This window comes from Plectropomus leopardus, chromosome 7, assembly GCF_026936395.1.
Source record: "Plectropomus leopardus strain MGB_pleo_1.0 chromosome 7, ASM2693639v1, whole genome shotgun sequence".
Lineage (NCBI taxonomy): Eukaryota > Metazoa > Chordata > Actinopteri > Perciformes > Serranidae > Plectropomus > Plectropomus leopardus.
The window spans coordinates 23,108,345-23,122,597 of NC_142182.1; the positions used below are offsets into that span (position 1 = coordinate 23,108,345).

The window sequence follows — 14,253 nt, forward strand, 5'->3', positions numbered from 1 at the left end:
CTCTGATTCTCTCCTACCTGCCAAGGCTGAGGTCCATACAGAAACCCACACTTTCCCAACAAGTCTTCAGCATCCTGCCTACTCTCCGACGCAGCCACAATCCACAAAGTGAACCCTTTGAAGTTAGCACCCTTTGAGAGGTGCTCTAGGCTACGGTCCGGCCTCTGCACCGTTTGGCTCTAATGAACCCATATCCAGCAAGACTTTTGGTGCAATTTTTATGGGATGGCAGAGATATCTTGTCATCTTGCTGTAATTCAAACTGCTCATGTTCAGAGCTGCCTTCTCCCCTCTCAGCCCTGATCCTCTCACTCCTGCCACAGCACACACACTTTATCTGATGAAACCAACGTTCAAAAACACAGATTACTCTCAACCCCAAACGGCTCTCAGGGCTGGATTTAGACACCAAACCTTCAATCAAATCTTCATGTCCCTGCGACACGGAGAAAACAACTTTCTTTTTTAATTTACTCTCTCTTCTAATGAATTAGGCAGGTTGAGACAAGGACACATCTAGAATTATAAGAAGGGTGACATTTTGATAAAGTGTCCCAACTAAGAATGCAGAATGAGCCTGAAGGGTTGGACATCATACTAATTTAACATCCTGGCCGAGCAGGAAATATTGTAGATAAATTGTGTTAATCTGGCTAATGAGCACAGGGAAACTGCTGACATTAGAAAATTGTCAACAATGTATTTTGTTCTTTAAAGCCCGCAGCCCACAATTCATTTTAATTCCCATAAAAATTAATAGATTCACACTGTGACTTTTTCTTGTACTTTAAATGTAAATGTGGTGCCAGAGTTTGTAAACAAGCATCAAAATAAAGCTTGTTTTTTTAAGAAAAAAGTGCCACGGGAGAATCCCCCGGGCCCCCTTGGTAGAGGTCTGATCTAAGACCCGAACGTCCTCAAATCCCAGAACCTGAATTTTCCTCTTGGCAAAGATGAGTAAGAACAGCAAATGTCAAAAGGTTGAAAACAATGCAAACAAATGAAACTGCCGCTGAAATGTTGACATTCTGGAAACGCAAGCTTTTCCTTCAAAAACACCATGGTAAAAAGGGTTAGTGGACTTGTTCTTGTATAGCCCTTTTTTGTTTTGTCAATGAAATGTTATGATATTGGAAAATGCCCTTTGCAATTTCCAAGAAGCCAAAGTGACGTTTCAGTATGTTTCATCCGACCAACAATCCAAACATCCGAAGCTATTCAGTTTATTATCATGTGTGACAAAGACAGGCATCAAATTTTCACACTGCAGAAGCATGATAACAGCAAATGTTTGGGCTTTTTTTGCTTGGAAAAAAATCATTCAATGATCAAAATAGTTGCCCATTAATTTTCTGTTGACTAATCTACTAATTATTACAGCTCTACGGGAAATTACAACAACAAAACAACTTAATGGAAATTTTCAGACTGTTCCTAAAATGCAATATTTACGTATTAACAGAGTAGCTGCTTAATTAGTCACATCGTCACGCTAGTATTATTCTTCAATAACTCCACAGTCCAGTAATTTACAGATCAAAATCTTCTGATTCTTCACACTGAAGGCATCAGTGACACAGTTGGCATAGATATTAAGATGTTGATATTATTTTGACATCGGAGTTTGTTTGCCTACAGGGGCAAGACAGGCCATTTGAATGTTGTAGAAAATCAATTTATCAATTTTGACAGCATCACTGAAGATAGTTGCATTTAGAGGGCACTGATGCAAACATTTGGTTCTTTTAGGTCAGTGGTACTGGCCATCATCAATCCCCCTCCCAATAATGGGCCAGTCCAGAGGAAAAAGCCAGGGCTGAACTTTGTTCCCACTCTGTCCCTCTTTGACTTTAGTTACCAAAAATCACATTTAAACACAAACTTCTGCTGTTACAACTTGTGACAATGAAAAATTTTATGTACCCATTTTGTTTGTAAACATTTGCTTAGAATAATTACTTCAGATGACATTTTTTTGTAGAATGATGACATGTTTGGAGCTACAACTAACAATCATTTTCATTACTGATTCATCGTTTAATTGATTTTTTTAAACAATGATTTTAGTTTTAAAATGCTAGAAAATTGAAGAATAAACAATCATTACCAGAGCCCAAGATGACTTCTTCAATTCGCTTGTTTTGTCTCACAGTCAAAAATATATCAAAATCAAAATTATATAAGATATAATCATATCTGAGAAGCTGAAGACATCAGATATTTGCAAATGTTGCCTGGTAAATTACTTTTTTTTTAAAATATAATTAAATGTTGTTGTTGAACAGTTTTCTGTTGATCAACTACTCTTTTATGATTAAAAAAAAAACAACATAATCACATGCTCCTGTTATGAATTCAATAAAAGACAAATGATTATTAATATCATACCACTCTGGTCTTCTCTGCAGTGTGTTAAGGTCTGCTTATATCCTGTTCTGGTACTGGTTTGTCAACTTTTGTTTTCCTGTTCACACAACAAACCAGAATTATCTCTTTCCTGTGATTTCTGACTCTGCAGTGAAAACTGACACACTGACATAAACAGTTAACCCACCATCTCTTCACCACAACCACAGACAAACCACAATGTCAAAGAGACCACAGCCATGACAGCTGTCTCTCTCTTTAGTGTCTGCTGCTATGACAGCTCGGCACTTGGTGACATAAGGGCGCCCTCCCTGAGAGTGACTTGTAGGGAATTCATTTTGTCAAAGTGTCAGATGCATCAAACATCCAGACGCAGCGGAGTGTCAACAGTCAGTCGCAGAAGAGGAAATCTACAGAGACCAAATGACAGATTCTCCTGCAGAGTCCCACGATAAGGTGCTGGTTCAGAGGCTTGCAATGTACGGTGCCCTTTTCCTGTGCAATTTTGTGAAGAAAAAAAAAAATACAAGAGGCACTCAAGTGTGTGTGCACCAGGGTGCTTAATCAACTTTAAGACACATTTAATCAGATTTGTGGTCCATTCTAGCATCTAAAATTAGTTTTATATTCTTTCCTGGTACTAGAGGCTGTATGCAGAGTCATTTCCTTTTTCTGTGTTCCAAAATAATCTATGCTCTCAACCCTCAATTGTTTTATTTTCAGTTTATGCTGGTTGGTAATGTGAATTTGGCACTCTCTGATGCCTTGCTGAATGGTGCCAACATTTATGCTGCTTCAGGCAACGTATTCAGTTGTTCTTTTATTAAGAACTATGCAATTTTTCTTGCCCAGAACACAAAAATATCTCAGTCAATTCCTCCCCTGAATCAGACTGTACTGTACTGAACTGAACTGAACTGAGCTGTATTATACTGTACTTTGCAGTGGCCTCTAATAAAGAGCAGCTGCATTCATGTTCGAGACCTTCAGTGCTCAATTTCAGGTTCATACTTGCATTGAAAGCTTCTACTGGAACATGTCTGTTTACATGCATTAATTGTTTAAAAAAAACAAACAAACAAACACTATTTTCTGTGCTGGAACACCAATATTCACCCTCTGTCTGAGACGTTCTCGTAAGCACCTGTCTCTTTAAGCCTACTTCCCAAAAAAACCTTGTCTGCTTTGACTCGTTAGCGTTTTCTAGGTTTGTATGTCTGCATCTCTGCACCGCAACTGCAGCCACCTGTAACAGTGAAGAGCGGCAAAGAAGAGAGCAAATCACCAATAGAAGCTTCCAAATATAACCAGACATGCTGCAGCAGGAAAATGATATGTAATAATTGTAAAAAAAGAGGAACCAAGATTACATTTTTCCCAGACATCAGCATGTAGATATATGTAGCAGTGTACTAGCAGCCGAGGAATAGCTGTAATGGAGTATAGATAGTGGTACTTTCTACCATTCAAAAAAATCACTGATAAAAGCCTCTGAACACAACCAGGAATGGTCCAGAAGGATAATAATCTGAAATTATGGAGAAATGAACAGCAACCAAGATTACATGTTTCCCTGCCATTAGCAGGTAGCTACATGTACATTAGCAATATAAGCTACTTGCAGCCTCAGAATGAAAATTGGAAAATATCTTTATTTTCTTAATTAACAAAATCACAAATAAAGCTTCTTAACACAACAGGACATGGTCCAGCGGTAAAGAGTTCCAAAATTGTTGAGAAATTTACAGCAACCAAGATTACATGTTTCCCTGACGTTAGCATGTAGCATCATGTAGCTTCATAGGCTATGTATTGTTAACACTTGCAGTAGTGTGCCTGGAGCAGGTGACAGTATAAAGAAATCCAGAACAATATGACATCAGACTGTGACCATCGTAACCCATCGTTAAGAGAGGTTTTGCTCACAGGAACTCAATCTACGTAACTTGGTCATTGAAAGTTTGGCCATATTTGAAATGAACATTCTTACTTGTATCATTATAAGACACAAAATACAGAAAAGCATATTATGCGTCCCTTAATATTTGGTAGTTAACTGAGAGAAAACTCTGACTGAAATGTAAAAATAGAGCTCCAAATTATCAGGGGCATCAATTTTACTTTCTCAAGACACTTTAAGAATTGTCCAGGGCATTTTCTTCCAAAGTGTCCATTAAGTTTACTGCCTCTGAACATATACAGTCACGTCTTTGCTACTCACTCACCTTTAGACTTCTTATACCATTACAGTGTCCTTCCCTTTACAGTTATTACCTGTCCCAGTGTCCTTACTGTTCTTTCTGCTTTGGCTTCTAATGAAGTTTAACGCTAAAAGCTTGTTTTTATTCCTTCGCAAAACCTTTTACGCGAATGTATTTAATTACCTAAAGTAAAGATGACAAAGATAGTGCCACTGTAATAGAATTTCTTTCTGGGTTTTATTTGTCACACACATAATTCAGTCCACGTTTAGAGATTAGCGGGCAGCCACACACATTTTGCCATCTAAATATTTGAGACAGGTTAAGGGTAGCTCTTACATTAGAGCGGAGTCAATTGGACCTGAAATGACTACATGTGTTGGAACAGGCATGGGAGTGTGAGTGTGTGTGAGAGTGTGTGTGTGTGTGTTTGTGTTTGTGTGTGTGAGAATGTGTGTGTGTGTGTGTGTGTGTGTGTGTGTGTGCAGAGGCTTTCAGACAACCTGCTCCATTCACCCCCTGCTGGGCCACCAGCCCAAATCCATTTACATCCCTGAGCCGGTTTGACAGGCCTGTACACACGCACGCACGCACACACACACACACACACACACACACACACACACACACACACACACACACACACACACTACAGAATGTAGAAAGTAAAATCCTCACATGCAGGTTAAGTGCACACAGATACACACCTCTGTAGTGTCTGGGTAACTCGGCACATGCAGGGCTGTGGAGGTGAATCTATGTCATGACCTTTGTCACGTGTCACTCTTGTATTTTTTCTGCTTTTATCCTATGAACACTTTAAATAATATGATGCGACATAATTATACACTAACTGTCTTAAGTTATTTATCTCTGAAATAGTATAAATAATAATGTAATAATGTAATGTTCTGACACTTGTCATATATGTTCCGACACCTTTCATCAATAGGTCAAACACAGTCAATGTGCCCACTCAGAAAAAACAACAAATGAACACTCAATTACCAGCCCTCCGAACAATACTCACACACACAAATACAATCGATACTCTGAGGCAAACACACGCAGGCCCTCATTAAGCTTTCACGCTCACCTCAAGCCTCCACGGCTGACTGACGCTGCTGGCTTATGCTGGATTAGCGGACCAAACAACGGAGTCTGGCTAAGGACTTCCTCAAACAGCGAATGAGCACCTCGTCATTTGAATGTAAACACGTTGGATTAGGCAGAAGAATGGAGGCGGAGTCTTGCCTGTTGACAGGTGAGGGAATCATTAACTAGAGTGGCCTCAGCAAAGGATCTCTGAACTTTTACTGAGTTTAAGCTTCATTACAATGCCGACCTATCACTAATGTGATGTTACATTTTTAGCCTTTATTTTTATTTTTCTTAAAAAGGAGTTTGAAATACACAAGCAGCAATCTGACAGCACAGAAGGAGCCTCATAAATAAAAAGGTTAGAACACTTTATTATTTTATTAGAGTGCCAAATGCAATATTGAAGCCTTATCACTTCCTCCTCCAAGGAAAAACAAAGATCTCATTTCAGTCCATTTCAGTCTCCTTCCTCACATTCCCTTAACACCTAACCAAAACGCTTTTTCCCTCTTTTTTCAGTGAGATGCAGGTGTTAACTTCAGTATTTTACCCATCAGTCATTCTTCAAAATATGGAAGCATTTGCAGGTGAACAGAAAATCCCACAGGGGACTGTAAATCCAAAAAGAGGATTAAAAATCAAGATGAGAAGATGGGAAACAGGGCACAGATGACATTGAAGCAGCAAGCAGGACGCTGGCTTGTTAACAAAAAAAAAGCACTGAAAAAGAAGATGGATAAATCTGTGAGTAAATCTCCTGCAGCTATCCAGTTTCTTTCTCCTGCATCTTAAGCATGTCGAACATTGCAATTATGCAGCGAAATGTTAAATTTGACTCCAATCCATGAGGTGATTGAGGCTACAGGTGGAATATTCATAGCGTGAGTCAGAGTACTTCACCATAAGAGACTGTGGTGGGAGTGAATAGCGATGGTTAGTTTGTTTTGGAGCTCAGGGCTGTTTCCTGGATTCCTGTGTACTCCCTATCTCTCTCTCTCTCTCTCTCTCTCTGCCATGAGCTGGCTGATCTGACAGGTCATTGACCTGCCCAGTGGTCTGAGGTATGACTCATTCATCAGCTAAATCCCCCTGCCCCGCAGTGCAGACCACCCCTACCATTCCTGCCTACTGAACACTAGCAAATGCACGTTAACTATGTGCATAAAACTTGACAAATAAAGACAAAATACATACAACTAAGCTTCATCCATGCATGTGCACTTGCCCACATACACACTTGCAGAGAAGTATGGCTTGCATGTTATAGGTTTATCATTTATCATGCTATTCATTTCCAAAATAGGTCCTCATTATGCTCAACCACATGAGGATTTCATAAATAACTAGTAATGGTGAATCAGTATTCTAGTGGTTGAGCTTCATCAGTCTTTAGAGGTTAGAGACTATTACAGTATCTGACAGAAAAAGAGGCGTAGGCAGGGGTCTGTTCTCCCCTCAGGGAATGAGGATTGATGGTGTTCATTTGAGAGTGGGTCACATCTGAAACCCTGTGATAAATGTAATGATGTCATTACTGCTGTGAGGTAAGGGAGAGCCAGAGATATAACAGTGGACGACCAGTAAAATCTTATGTAATCTGTATTAATCCAGTATTTTTAAAAGAAAGGTTCCATTATTTTGTAGGGTTTTCTTTAAATCGTTCAGTTGTGGTTCCAATGTGTTCAAGTCCAAAAATTCAAATTTTGGTCAGTAAGTGTGTTTTAAAAATGCTTTTTTCCCAAGCCCTTCTAAAAAAACCTTTTGACATGATGGTTATTGCATGATGTTGCCGCTACATACAGACCAATGTAGTGCTCTGGATACTACATTAGTTCAGTTCCAAAAGTCACACAATAACAAACTAAACTAAACAATGAAGTCAATGGTGGACCAGCAACTCCAGCATGCTGTGAGGTAAAAATGACTGTTCCTGTCAATGGAGTCTGGTGGCTTTAAAGAGAGCATGAATAACGGCCTTGGTTCCTCATCGGAAACTTTGATGGCAAGGTAAAGAGGTAAAATAATCTAAATATAGCATACACATAAACAGATATTGATATTTTTTTATCTGGTCCTTGTCTAATCTACATCACTGCTTTTTGATAACAGCTGAGTGGGAGTGACCATTTGGAAAAAAGGAAAGAATGCCCGAGCCGCCCTTTATGAGAGAGAAAATCAGTCACAGTCATTATTGTCAAAAACAGTCTGGCCAATACCCTCAACATCCTTACTGTGTTTTTTAGGTAAGATGATCACAGCTCAGTTCTTGAAAAACAGCACCAGAGCCTGCCGCTATTGTCACAGTGACCAACAAAAACCTGCCTATTCACTAACTTCTATTATCCACACTGGTAAAACCAGTTTCCTGGTTCTGTTGAGGCCAGGCACCAAGCAAAACTTCCTGACAAACCAGTTTGGTTACATCCTCTGCTTTGGGAAAGACTAAAACCACTAATACCTCTGCTTATGTTACAATAAAAAAAAAGAATGCAGATCAACGACTGTCCTGACTGGCAAAAATTTTGAGAATGAAAAAAAAACTGCAGGACAAGCATTGGCCCCTGGGGGACACCAAATTTTAAAGTGATCAGAATAAAAAACAATTAAAACTTAGAGACACATGACCTAAAAGCAAGAAGCAGGTGGTTTTAACGCAGCAACTTAACTGCATTGAAAGCAGAGGCAGAGTTTAGGTACACGTTGAGTGATGCGTGATAGCGTACCTGCACGGTGCATGGTAGAAGGGATATCCATGGTGAGGGATGTGATTGCAGTACCCAGACTGATTCCACATGGTGCTCCTCTTGTTCCAGATGACAGTTCACTAGTGCCGCCGCTGTTTCTCTCTGCGTTCTATTTCTAGTGCTGTGGAATCAGACACTTGCTGCTGGGAATCACATTAATCAGCGTCTCTTCTCTCGGCTCTCGAGTGGCTCCATGGGGAGGAAACGAGAGGTGGTGGTGGATATGGGTTTGAAAGCAGGGATTACTGAGAAAGATGAGGTGAGGAAATGAGCTGAGGGGCTGAGCTCAAACAGAAAAGCAATAATCTCAGGTGAGTCAAGTCTGGTGCGGTTTACACACCTGGAAATTAAGTCTGTTGCTGCCGCCCCCCTTTAGACAACGCCACAACTACTCAGCAGAGTCTCCAACAACTGCCCCAGGTGGAGTGTGACATCACAGGTTACTCCTTTAATCCCACCTCGAGCCAGTCATTTCCCCCTTGTGTCTCAGGTGCAATCAGGTACAACAGATGTCTTTGAGGTTAACCTTGCTGTATCTTTTGCCTGTTAAATCACGCGTAATGTGTCTCCACGTCACATCTCAGTGATTTAACTCGCACTTTCAGGGTTTCCAAGCTCTCGGTCGCAGATCTACATCAGACAGCGTTCCAGATAAGATTTCAGAGACCTCCGTTTCTCCAGCAATCCCAGGTGCTAACCAAGCTCTGTTTATGTCTGTTACACGTGCAGCACATTCTCTCCAAAGTTCACATGAGCCACAAATCCATCTCTTCTTGAACCGAGCAGGTTAATATCCACAGCCCATGCGTTCCTCCACTGTGTCTAGTTTGTCTCTGAGGAAGCCGGCTCCGGCACAGGCGCTTATTCCCCCAATCACAGGCTTCCCACCGGCTCTCCACCCTCACGAAACAACAGCGGTGCACAGCGTTGAATGACTGAGCATACTCACAGAAAGAGACAGAGAGAGAGACGGGGGGGTGAGGGAGGTGGCAGAGAGAGAGTGATTGTATCAGGGGTGAGAGAGCGAGGAAAACGAGGAAGAGGTAAACAGAGCGGAGCTGCATTCCTTTTCCCGCCTCATGCTCATCTGGCAGGATACATACTGCTGAGAGGACGAGAGAGAGGGGGAGAGAGGGAGAGGGAGAGACGTGTGTGTGTGTGTGTGTGTGTGTGTGTGTGTGAGAGAGAGAGAGAGAGAAGTAGGAAGGACAGGAGACAAACGGAGGAAAGAGGGGGAGACTGTGATGTTGTTTACATGCATACAAAAAATGTGATTACAGTGGAATTTGAGACCTGAATGTGAACCTGGCAAAGCCCACGTAAACACCTTTACCTCACCTTTGGCAGCTCAATTATGATTGTCGTCAACTATGATTGTGTGGGCACAGTAAAGTATGTAAAGTAATCTGGTTTTATAAACACAGGAAAGAAAGATTCTGTATACACCTTAATTGCATTTATTCAGTTACTGTACACAGAGTTTGTGCAGGTGTTGATTTGACATAAAGCATCTTCTCTCTCTTAATTAAACTTAAGTTACGACTGTTGGTTATTGTTTTATTCTACTAGTGCGGATATGATACCTGAGTTTCTAAACTGGTATCAAAACTGGAGGGTTTTTTTCAGCATCCTACTTTGAGATATACTAACACATTTTTTCCATGAAATAGATTTTTACATTTAACCCAAAAAGTTCTCAGATGTTTTATATGTGCAATATAAAATATTATTTTCTATATCATGCTACTATTACTATTTTATTTTGGTTTACTTAATTTAACTAAATGTATCATCTATTTCTTCTGTCAGATACTTGTGTTAGCTTTACGCCCTAGACACTTATACTACTCACTACTACTCCCACTTATGCTGTTTCTATCTTTATGATGTAATTTTTCAGTTTTTTAATATTGAGTGTGTGCTGCTTTTTTATCATTCTGTTTACCCTCTCTCAATATGGATGTTTTTGCAGGTTCATGGATGCAGCTGCTACAGAGGAGCCAAATGTAAACTCTTAGACCCTTGCTATTAACAATTAAGATTCACTTCTAATGTGCCCAGAGTACGCTCTGCACTCCAAGAGTGTGGTGCAATGCACAACCTAACGATAAATATATACCTACACCGCTCCTAATGAACTGTCTAACTTCACAAATATAAAATCAGTTCTTGGTGGCAGATGTTTTAACCATGTTGAGCCGCTGCAAATAAATGGATGTGTGTGGGGAAACCCTGACATTACTGTAATGCAGCCTTTAAAACTATGAAAAGACAACTCTTATGATACTACAATATCCAGAATCTAAGATGATAACGAGACGCATTTCACAATAACAAACTGAATTGAATTATGTGCCATAATATGATTATATCATGTTTTCTATTTACAAAAGTCTTTAAAATTTTTGTGATGTAATTTGTAACTAGAGTTGCAACTAATAACTGCTTTTTATCAATTAAATTAACAAATTATCATAAAATGTCAAAAATTGATGAAAAATAAACCGTACAATAAAAAATATATAAAAAATACAGTCTAACAATATTAAATATATAACAGTTATGTTACTGGATGCATGTAAACAAAGATGGAAGAGTCTGGGAAAGCTGCATTTTCTAAAGTTTGAGGGAAACAGATAAAGAGAAAGGAGGTAAAAGCAAAAACAGACTATTTTGGTGAACAGCAGGTTGTTCACAGCAGTCTGACTCAGACCTCCCAATCAGCACATGAAGCCTGCAGGTGAGAGGTCACCTCTGTGCAGCTACACAGAGATGTGCTGTCTCCCCACAGAGCTGGACTACTCCAGTGCCCTACTAAGCAGAGCACGGCCGTGACCCTGCTGAAAAGACGGCTCCACTGCACCTGGGGAAAGGCTGGTGACACAGCCGCCAAGCTGACAAACTGACAGCTTCACTCACTGCGGGTCAAAGTCCAGACGTGTAATCTGATACAAAAAGAGACTTCCCACAGAGAGGCACAGTGGCTTGAAATGATAAAACCATGTAGCCACTGGATTATTTTATCAGTATTTGTTTTCTTTTTGTATTCACTAAAGGGATTTTCACCTTGCAACCCCGATAATATGATGATGAAAGTTGTTAATTGGTGTAGCAGCGTGACATGAACGGTTATCAGATAATACACGGAGAAGATAATGTTTACTGTTTGGAATTTTCCCTTTAGAGCATGTATATACTCACTCATTTATGACATCTTACACCCCGTTATGACACTCTTACTATCATCTTGCATCACTGTCCTGTGTGAAGTGAAAATCCCTCAGCCTAATAAGAGAAGGGGCTCATTTCACAAGTCTCTGGCACTTATATATGCAAGAAACGGATTCTGATCAGCCTTGGAGGAAGAAAAAAAAAAAAAAACACCAACACAGCCAGGGAAGGTTTGGTCACGTTTGGTCACGTTGGTCACATTTGGTCATGATGGCATTCATCAGCCAATTATCAAACTTTCCCCTGTTGTCAAAAAGCATCATGCTGCTCTGATAAATGTCCACTCCAGGCAAAATTCAACTCTGATCTCTGACTGATTAAAAAAGCGAGATTCCCCTCACATGGTGTCTTCTGACCTGAGGGTCATGAGATGATCAACAGGATAGGACAGAACACAAGTTTTTCTGACTCTTCTTTGAGCCTTTTCTTGTTAACTTGTGTGTTATAAACTGAAAATCCCCTTGGTCAAACTCATCACAGCTCATAGACGAGTGTGATGCAGCGCTTGCGAGGACACATTGCTTCTTGAGCTTAGCTGATTGATGGAACATTATTCAGCAATGTTTTTGGTAATGAAGTAATTGTTTCACTTATTTTTGAAGCAAAAATGGCAAATGTTCTCTGGTGTGGTTTGTTTCTCTTCTTCATATACAACAGTGAGCAGAACATATTTGAGCATTGGACTGTTGGTGCAAAGACACGTTATTTGAAAACATCTTGAGCTCATGGAAATGATAAGACAATTTTTGACTAATTTGGACTTTTTTCAGACTGATTACCATTAAGCTAATCATCAATCATCACCTTTCCTAAAAACAAACCAACTTGCAGCAAGTGACAAACTTCCTGAGGTGAGGTTTTGTGGTATCACCAGATGAGCAGAGGAGAAACGCTATGTTTTCCAAATCTTTTAATTTAAAGATATCACTGTAACTGCTATTTTCCTGTTTCTTTTGTCGTCATTAATTACAGGTCCATGACGTAACATTAGTGAGTGTTACTGAGAGCTCAGTGAACAGGTGAATATATAAGTATATTTTCACATCTGACTGATTAAATTAAGGGTATATTTCAACCAAACCAGAGTTGGTGATTGTTGGCACAGTGGACTTACTAACAAGACGACTAACAAGACTAAAACAGATTTGGTGAGTTTTATTTTGTCTCTGTTGAGTTTGAATGAATTGTGTTTAGGGTTAATTAGTTAATTAGTCTTACTTTGCTGAAAGAGAAAAACTTGGATAGGTGTCCAGTTGTATTTTTGGTTCAATGTAGAAAATAGGCGTAAGAATAGTCAAAAACAGAGTTCTCAAACTAGTAAGTCTGACACATTTTACGGCCCCACAGTTGTCACCATAAGAATTAACAAAAATTGCCATTTTCTTTTGTACTATTAAAATGACCAGGGCAAACAGTTAAGTGTCCTTTCTATGTATTCCATTTCTATGGTCCTAAAATATCCTGCTAACTTCTTGTTTCTCCATATTTCTATTATACTTGTGGACATTACATTTTAAAACAAATGTTTAATTAGTGCCACTATTTGTCTTAAGGCCTGGTAACTGCAAGTATGTATGGGATGAGGAGTCACACATTCCTGCTGACCTCTGACATCATAACAGACGTGGATTTATTCACACAGCCTGAAGGGGCATCATTATCTGTGGTTTAATTGGCTGGTTACATCAGGCCTCTGTGCTGTGGTGAGAGCACAGAAAGAGACAAAAAAAAGATAGGAAAATAGAGGACAGTTGAGTAGAGAGGGAGGGAGCAGAGGAGAGGAGAGGGAGGGAAGGAGCTGGGTCTGCCCGTCTCCCGCTGTTTGTTTTTGTTGTGAAATTTAATTCCAGTACAATCTAATCAGCGTTGGGAAACACAGGGGACTCTGCTCCTTCCTCTTCTCTATCCTCCTCTCTCTCTGTCTTTACTCTGCCTGTTTGAAGAGGCAGGTGGACCGGCTCCACCTTTGCTTGCATCTCCACCCCCGCAAAAACACACACAAACATGTGAGCTGGACTCTGCTCAGCCCCACTGAAGCACAGATTAAGGAAAAACATATTAAAAGATATTATATATATCCACATGCAGAGCCACACACGCATGGCTATCAAATATACAAATACATATATCCGGACGCACAGCACACACACACACAGCGGATGTCGTCTTGCAGACAGTTGACAGCTGCATTGAATCATTGTGTCAGCGGGTGAGATGGCAGGAGTGTGATTTGGCCTGTGGTTCGGCTTATCAGGCTTTTACAGCCTAAACCCTTTCATCGTCGCTCGCTTTAAAATGCACACACACACACACACACATACACACCCACACACATACACACACACACACACACACACACACACACACACACACACACACACACACACACACACACACACACACACATCCTCCTCACACACCTCTGCCTCCCTTTGCCTGCTGTCAAGGTCACATCTGAGCCCATATTTCTGAAAATCGGTAAAAACAACGTTCACCTGCACCCTTTCCATCTTTCTTTCAGTAGTGCAAACCACTGCCCAACAGCAGAAAACATAATAAACCTAGTTGTTGATCAATACCATCGATTTCATCAAAACCTGAGATTTTTT

The 14,253-nt window shown here is 40.2% G+C and overlaps 1 protein-coding gene across 6 annotated transcripts in view; it reads right to left on the reverse strand.

The window, feature by feature from the left end:
* LOC121949780 (pleckstrin homology domain-containing family A member 7-like) overlaps positions 1-14,253 on the reverse strand; it is a 178,519-nt gene that overhangs the window by 128,229 nt on the left and 36,037 nt on the right. The window contains exon 1 of one of the 6 annotated variants that reach the window (XM_088080228.1): positions 8,393-9,463. The exons of the other annotated variants lie outside the window; for them this stretch is intronic. Within the exon in view, the coding sequence (XP_087936354.1) occupies positions 8,393-8,463 (71 nt within the window). The 5' untranslated portion in view covers positions 8,464-9,463. Of the gene's footprint in view, positions 1-8,392; positions 9,464-14,253 lie in introns of those variants that run through there. 6 annotated transcript variants of the gene reach the window in all.